The sequence below is a fragment of the Photinus pyralis genome, unplaced genomic scaffold (assembly GCF_008802855.1).
Source record: "Photinus pyralis isolate 1611_PpyrPB1 unplaced genomic scaffold, Ppyr1.3 Ppyr1.4_LG3b, whole genome shotgun sequence".
In the NCBI taxonomy this organism is placed as follows: Eukaryota; Metazoa; Arthropoda; class Insecta; order Coleoptera; family Lampyridae; genus Photinus; species Photinus pyralis.
The window spans coordinates 3,464,983-3,472,850 of NW_022170510.1; the positions used below are offsets into that span (position 1 = coordinate 3,464,983).

Sequence of the window (7,868 nt, forward strand, 5' to 3'; positions counted from 1 at the left end):
ACTCATAGAATAAATCCATCGTTTCCGGGTTTTAAAACTTATGATCTGCACGTGCAATATCACATTGAAGGCAAACAACACCTGTCTTTCAAACCTTGGCAAATTAAGGCAATTGCCGCTAGTTCATTATGTAATGAATCCTTGACAAAATTTGTATACACATACATGGCATGAACCTAATCGATGGGTTTGAAAAGAACACCGTTCAAAATGAGGTACACGAAAAGGTTTTAGAAATAAATTAAGGAGGAGTTCTTATTATGTATAAGACCCTTTGTCATTTTAAGGATCATGCGTATTTTTTCAAACTTAATTGGCCACTTCCTACGTGCAGAAAGAACGACGTTCAGTTTATTTTTATTCATTTGGCGCGTACTTTACGTTAAAGTAAAAAAAGTACAAATTAATGCAAATATGGGTTCACACGTTTTTAAAGAATGTAGTTTACATATTTTGTTATGACCCATTTATTTTTATTACCTTTACGGTGCATGGAAATGCTGGCCGTTTATAAGAAAACTGTTTTAATTAAGGAAGCAACTAAATTGCACCAATTTATTAAGTTTCTGTTGGTAGACCTCCTCCAAACGAATAACAAAATGTGTTTAAATCGTAATTTAACATGAGATAATTAGGATAAATAAATAGCAACGGCATTTACCACAGAGCATGCCCATATGGATGTCCATAACCATAAGCGTGTGTGTATCCATGTAGATAGGGGTAGTGTCCATATGAATATCCGTAAGGATATCCATAGGAATACCCGGCCGGGTATCCGTAATGACTATAACCGTAGTGTCCTGTATAAGGGTAGTGCTGGGTTAAAGCACCAGATATGGAAGATACTACTGGTGCTGCTGATGTAATAATTGACGATGCTGGTGCGGCGACAGTGACGCTGGGCGCCGCAACCGCTACAGCTGCAGCCGGAGCTGGTACGGATACTACAGTTCTCGCAAGAGGAACTTTCTGTACCACAGCATTGAACCCGTTCACATCATCTGCAGTATAATCCACAATTCGTTTTGTACCATCGGGTTCATCCAGAGTGTACTGGCCTTTAACAAAACCCCCATCTCTAGATTCGACTTGACTTTTAACATCTCCCGTTAATGGATCGTTTACTCCATAGCTGTAGGCATACTGGGGATGTGGATCGAATTCTGCACTAAGCAAAGTCTCAGTTATGACTGGTTCAATTACACTGGCACTGGCCAGCCCTATTAAGGCCACAAGAAATAAACTCTGTAACATAAACTGTTAATTAAGCAATTTTATTCACTTGAATCATTACCTTGCCAATCATTGTAGAACTATTTACGTTTTTAACAATCATTTGCTCTAATATCTTGCTTATATAGATCGCCAGGCGCCTTACATATTCAACAGGTTATATAAATCGGATACGCCCGCAAAAGGTTAACCACGCCGAGAATAGTTAGTTTGCATTAAAATTTAGTGTACTTTGTGGATAAGTACGTTATTAATATAGACAATGTTTGCAGTAGGCACTTATTTGCATAGTTTTTTGTACTGACAGCAGAAACAACACATTAACTTTTGCTCTAAAACGGTTATCAGGAAGGCGCGAATAGAGAGAAATGAACGAGGTAGATTAACTGACTTCTTTCAAGTGGAAAAGGACTAGTGCGGGTTCTTGTTGTTTAATTTACTATTGTTCCTTTGCAACCCCTAAAATTTGGACCATGGAGTTCAATCCTCGATCAAAATTTGCTGTTTAGGAAGACCAGAAACAAATCTAGAAATAGTTATTTACATAAAAGTCACGAAAATGACACATTACTGGCGAGGAAATATTGAAGTGAGTACTTTAATTTCCGAGTCAAGTATTGTCATTTTACTGACGAGTTTTGTATTAAATTTTACCCGAAATCGTCTTTTAATACAAAATATCAATTTTTATATATATCTTTTGATTAATGTCAATCTGTCAGTGATGATAGGAGTCATTATAGACATTTGGAAATGTCAAAAATGCGTCCGGTAAAGTGACAGGTGCGGCTAGTAAAGTGACAAGTGGCGCAGGAAACCTAGTTCTGCCTCTGTCAAGGAAACTAAAATTTCCTGACAGAAAGTAGGCATGAAAATGAAGGTTTCAGGACGATTTCTGAGAATGCCATCTAAAATTTTGCCGATGCAGAGTAAACGGTTTTGGTGACCACCAGTATTTCAAAAGTAAGGATTAATACCCATTGTTTCTTTTTACTATTAGAAGTGAAAATATAATTTATATTATTTCCGGTGCCGCAACCTTCTTATATTTTTCGTCCTTTCTCTTGGTTCTCCTCAAAAAAGTAGGAAACAATTTGTAATATCTAATAATCTGTAGGTACCTCTAATTCAAGGTTCCTGAAGTGAATTAAAAGCATCCCTCCATTTATTTTGTTTTTGTCGCTTCGGTTCGGTTCCTCGAATGCAACCTTATGAAGTAAAGTAAAAAAAAATTATCACAAATGAATGATGAGTATTTTTTTTTAACTTGTTTATTTGCAATCTGTAACAAAATTACAATGAGCAATTGGTTGGAAAAGAATATAAAAAAACATGTCAGGAACTTTCCTGCGAACGTTCCCATTACAATAAAATTGATATTGAAATTGGTTTAAGTATTTATTATAACGATGGTAGTGCCTTGGATAGTGCTAAAACCTATCAGGTAGATCACACGAGTGGTATCTACGCAGTCTTCTTCTGTACGGATGTGGACTCATTAATGTTTTGACCAGTGCGTTAGGGTGGTTTTTTAGACGGTCAGCGTATTTCCATGTTAGATTGGACACTTCTTCTTTAACACTGCGTATGTTCAGATCATTGGCTATTATTTTGTTAGGTACGTACCAAAGAGCATTTAATATAGTCCGAAGAACTTTAGATTGAAATCTTTCTAGTATTTCAATATTTGAATTTGAAGCAGTGCCCCATAGTTGAATTCCATAGCTCCATATGGGTTTTAAGATCGCTTTATAGATAAGAAGTTTACTCTTGGTTGATAAGCATGATCTACGCCCAATTAGCCAGTACAATTTCGTAAATGTTAGACCTAGTTGCTTACGCTTCATAAATATATGCGTTTTCCAGGTTAATCTGCGGTCAAGGTGCATACCTAGGTACTTAGCTTGCTGTTGCTGCTGTATCGGAAAGTTGTTCAGCATTACTGTGGGACAGGTCTCCTTTCGTTGTGTAAATGTCACGTGTATAGACTTGCTCTCATTTACTTTAATACGCCAAGTTTTGAACCAAGTGGATATCGCATTCAGGTTTTCTTGCAGTCGTTGTGAAGCAGCGGCCGGATCTTTATATGAGATGACAAGATAGCGGTATCGTCAGCATATGTCGCCGTAGTGACGTATTGGTTGGTGGGAAGGTGAGCTGTGTAGAGAAGATACAGCATAGGTCCAAGTACGCTTCCTTGAGGTACCCCAGCTTTAATTGGATACAGTGCCGTGTATTGGTCCTGGTGTTTAACTTGAAAGTGCCGTTCTTGTAGATATGATTTTAAAATCATATAATAATTGATGGGGAGTAGCTTTCTCATTTTAAACATTAACCCGGCATGCCACACCTTGTCAAACGCCTGAGCAACATCTAGGAAGACAGCCCAACAATATTTTTTGTTTTCTAGAGCTTGACTTATTTCTTTTGTGATGCGATGAATTTGTTCAGTGGTAGCGTGTTCTCTTCTAAACCCAAACTGGTGGTTCGGTATCAGGCCATTGTATTTTAATACTGGTTCTATTCTCTCGATAAGCAGCTTTTCTAGAACCTTTGACATAATAGGCAGTAGGCTAATGGGTCTATAAGATTTGACGTCTTCTGCTGGTTTGCCTGGTTTGGGTATTAGGATCACTTGTGCAACCTTCCATACCAGTGGAAAGTATCCTATTCTTATGATAGCATTGTAAAGCTGGGTTAGGAACTGTATTCCTTTATCTGACAGTTCCTTTAGAGTTCTGCCATTTATGAGGTCAAATCCGGGAGCTTTCCGCGCATTAAGGTCTTTCTGAATTATCCTTCGAGTAGCACGTTTAGTAACATTACGCAGAGGTGGGTCCAATTGGTGAGCTTCGTGTAGGAATCGTGCCACTTCGGTTTCAATATTACAATTTTCTTCCGGTACATGGGGCTGGAAAACACTGGCTAAATGATTGGCAAACATTTGAGCTTTATCAGCATTATTTTTTGCCCAGTTTCCATCAGCCGTGCGGAGGGGAGGATTGGATAATTGGGTCCGTTTTATGTGATTGGTGGCTTTCCACAGGGAGTATTTAGTGTCGGCTATCGAGGACAGATTCTTAAGATAGTTCTGTAGCTTATTATGTTTGTCGGCATTAAGTAGCCGTTTCAGTTCTAGAGTCGCTTTATTTAGCCGTGTTTTGTCCACCGGTGCCCGAGTTCGTTGCCAAACTTTCCTTAATTTGCGTTTATCTGCAATTTTTTGTTTAATAAATAGTGACACTTCATAAGGCGTTCGTGATACTGATTTGAAGGGAGTTGACGACCATACTGCTTCCTGGATGGATGTAGTGAAGTAGTGCACGGCATCGTCTATGTCGAGGTCAGTTTTTAGTGGCACATTAAGACTAAGTGTCTTGTCAAGTATGTCGCGGAAGGTATCCCAGTTTGTGTTCTTGTTACCCAGAGTTGGACTTGGTTCCTTCATTATAGCTTTGGTGCTGATGGTTATTAGTATTGGCGAATGATCGGACGATAGTTCGAAGGAGGACCTTGCTTGTATGTATTTTGGGATATTCCCTTCACAATGCCAAAGTCAACAAGGTCAGGAATCTTTTTTCTGTCTGTCGGCCAGTATGTAGGTTCACCAGTAGACGTAAAATTTAAATTACTATTTTCCATTGCTGCTAGCAGTTGCCTTCCTTTCGGTGTTATTAATCGAGACCCCCAATGCGTGTGCTTGGCGTTGTAGTCACCAGCAGCAAGAAATCTGTACCCAAGCGTGTTGAAGAATTGGGTATATTGTGTTGTTTTAATGATATGTCGTGGAGGGCTGTAAACTGCTGTAATTGTTAGTGGGCCATGCCGGTCCGCCACTTCTATACTGGTTGCTTGTAAATAGTCGGATGTGTGGGGGGCTAGTTCATGATGTTTTATTGTTGACTTGACTATTACTGCTGTTCCTCCATGTGCGGTACCGTCAGGGTGATTCGTGCTGTAGATGTATAGTTTGGAATTTTTAGATAGCTGCGCTTTGTGAAGTGAGTTTCAGAGATAAGTACTATGTCGATATTATTGTCGAAAATAAAAGTTTTGAGTTCTTCAGCATGCTGAGAGAGCCCATTTGCGTTCCAAACAGCTAGATTGAAAAACTTACTCATTGTGATAGTTTATTTATGACAGTTGTTAGTAGGTTTAGTAATGTGCTCATTTGTTCCATAAGGCCCTTTACCATGTTTTTTAATTCAGCAATGTCGTTTGAGGCTGGTACGCTAATTGTAGGGTCAGCTTGTGGGACTGATGTTTGCGGGAGTTGTGCATTCCTGGTAGCATCCGCAAAGCTTCTACCGGGTTGCGTAGCAGATGTATTCCTGGTTGCGTGAATTTCTGTAAGGGTTTGCTTTGGCCTAGAGGCGGGATATCTCTTCTCTTGGAGTTGTTGATAGACTGTGCAGCCTTTATAATTGGCAGGATGATTTCCGTCGCACAGTATGCATTTGACATCAGCTGATCTTTCCTTTCTCGGACAGTGATTTGTGGGGTGGTCACCTGTGCATTTCACACATATTGGCCTGAGTTGACAGAAGTTTTTGGTATGTCCATATCGTTGACACCTTGCACATTGCGGTATTTCACTTTTTTGACGAAGGGGCTCGACTTTAACTTTAAACTGCAGAAGGTACTCTAATTTGTAGATTTCTTTATTGTTGGTAGCCGGTTGTAAGTCAACAAAAAATATTGGTAATGGAGATTTGTTTTTGGGGTGCTTTATGTTCCATATATTCTCAACTGAGTGCCCCAATTCTTCGATGGCTGTTTTGATGTCGTTCGTATCGATCGAGTGGTGCATGTTTTTGAGAACAACCCTAAAACTTCTTTCGGTTCTAATTTTGTACGAATAGAATTCTGTTTTTTTCTCAATCAGGGCTTTTGTTATAGTTGAGTAACTCTCAGGGGTCTTAGGTTGTATTTTGACTTGGTTTGACTGAAGTACTTTTATTTCATAATTGCTTTCGGCTATTTCATTTAATAAGTGTATGGGCGGTGTTATATTTTGGACTCCTTGAACGAATATTGGGGGTGGTCTGGGGTCCTTCACAACGCTGTTTTTGATTGATTGTTCGATGTCCATGCCTAAACCTTCCGGGTTGCTAAGAATGTCAAATCTATTTGACGTTGTTGGTGCACTGAGCCAATAGTCCAATATTTTGGTTTGTTTAACTTGTCTGTTTTCTGGACTACTCCGTTGCCTTTTATTGCGGTTTTGAATTGTTGTCCATTCATTTCCATCTACTTCGTCTAAGGATGGTAGATTTGTAGATGCAGGCTGCATTCCAGGCTGTTGAGGTTTTTTAGGATCATCTGGTTTAGATTGCAGCAATTGGCAATCTTGATTGATGTGGCTTACTTCGATCATTTTTCTTGACTCATCTAAAGTGGTGGTGCTTTTGGAGCGGACTCTTTGCGCGGAAGTTTTCGTCAACATCGGCTTATTTCCGAAGGGGTTGTCATTTTGAGGATCTAATGTGTCTTTCATTAGGTGCCAAGGTTCATTTTATTCCAGACAATGATTTGTTTATTTGGCCTGTTCAGGTATCAGTTTTTCGAAATGTTGAATCGTTAAAGCGTGTGCAAAGCGATAGGCGCTCGACCCCGATCGACTCGTTGGAGGTCAAGCGCCTCTCAATGACCACACGAAACTTTACTATTAATTTTTTAAGTTTAATAGATTTACCTGGGGTTCCCACGCGTGACCCTAGGGTTTCTTCAGCGGTACTATCACTGACTTCTGACTAATTAACCACTTGCAAACTAGCACTAACTTACAATTTGCGATTGAACACGGAGCTAACAATAACACATCCAGCGCAGAACTTTATAATTTTGATGATGAGTATTAAGGATAAAACGGTGGTAGTTAGTGGGGTAATGGGAAACTTTGTCACTGAGAAGTGATCCTAAAATTCATTTCTCATTGAGGTTCCTACAAAAATGTTCCTTTGGAAATATACTGTACTTACTGGTCAGTAAATGGGCACCTTGTTTAATTAAAACTTTTTATTTAGATAACGGTCAACAGACATATTCTACATTAATTTAGTAATATCTTGGGTATGCTGCATAGGGGTATCCGTATCCGTGACCAAAGTAACCGGCGTGGTGGTAGTGAGCGGCCAATGGGGCAGCGTATGCGGCGACAATTGGTGCTGGTGCGGGTGCAACGTGGGGAACTTTCCTGACTACAGCGTTGAAACCGTTGATATCATCAGCAGAGTAGTCTACGATACGTTTGGTGCCATCAGAATCGTTCAGGCTGTATTGACCTTGTACCAAATCTCCATTTCTGGTTTCAACTTGGCTCTTCGAATCACCAGTGATTGGATCATGTACTCCATAGCTGAATTCGTATTGAGGATGAGGATCAAATTCGGCGCTCACTACAGTTTTTGCCAAAAGTGGAGCATGAGCGATCGGTCCAAGAATACCTGCGCTAGCGAAGGCCACAATGGCAGCGAGAACAATGAGCTAAAAATTGCAAGTTCAACAACTAAGTTAACGTTAATAAATTTTCTTTACCTTTCCAATCATGGTTGCTGTTTCGAGCACAATCACTACAATTCTGATACCAAATTCGTTTTCAATACTTCCTTATATACGCGTCGCCACCCATT

At 39.7% G+C, this 7,868-nt stretch overlaps 2 protein-coding genes across 2 annotated transcripts; both read right to left on the reverse strand.

Moving 5' to 3' along the window:
• Positions 1–554: 554 nt before the first annotated feature.
• On the reverse strand, positions 555–1,406 carry LOC116166848 (larval cuticle protein A2B-like). Its single transcript, XM_031482023.1, has 2 exons — positions 1,298–1,406; positions 555–1,248 (listed from the first exon to the last, which is right to left on the reverse strand). The coding sequence occupies exons 1-2, from the start codon at positions 1,337–1,339 to the stop codon at positions 658–660; spliced, it is 633 nt and encodes a 210-aa protein (XP_031337883.1). The 5' UTR covers positions 1,340–1,406; the 3' UTR covers positions 555–657.
• Positions 1,407–7,239: 5,833 nt separating this feature from the next.
• LOC116166850 (larval cuticle protein A2B-like) lies at positions 7,240–7,868 on the reverse strand. Its single transcript, XM_031482025.1, has 2 exons — positions 7,774–7,868; positions 7,240–7,722 (listed from the first exon to the last, which is right to left on the reverse strand). Exons 1-2 carry the CDS (start codon positions 7,783–7,785, stop codon positions 7,294–7,296), a joined length of 441 nt encoding a protein of 146 aa, XP_031337885.1. The 5' UTR covers positions 7,786–7,868; the 3' UTR covers positions 7,240–7,293.

Excerpts from the sequence above, each read along its gene's own strand:
- LOC116166848 (XM_031482023.1), bottom strand. The coding sequence starts at position 1,339 with ATGATTGTTAAAAACGTAAATAGTTCTACAATGATTGGCAAG. Across the intron at positions 1,249-1,297 it reads GTTCTACAATGATTGGCAAG|AGTTTATTTCTTGTGGCCTT; the intron begins GTAATGATTCAA and ends TTTATGTTACAG.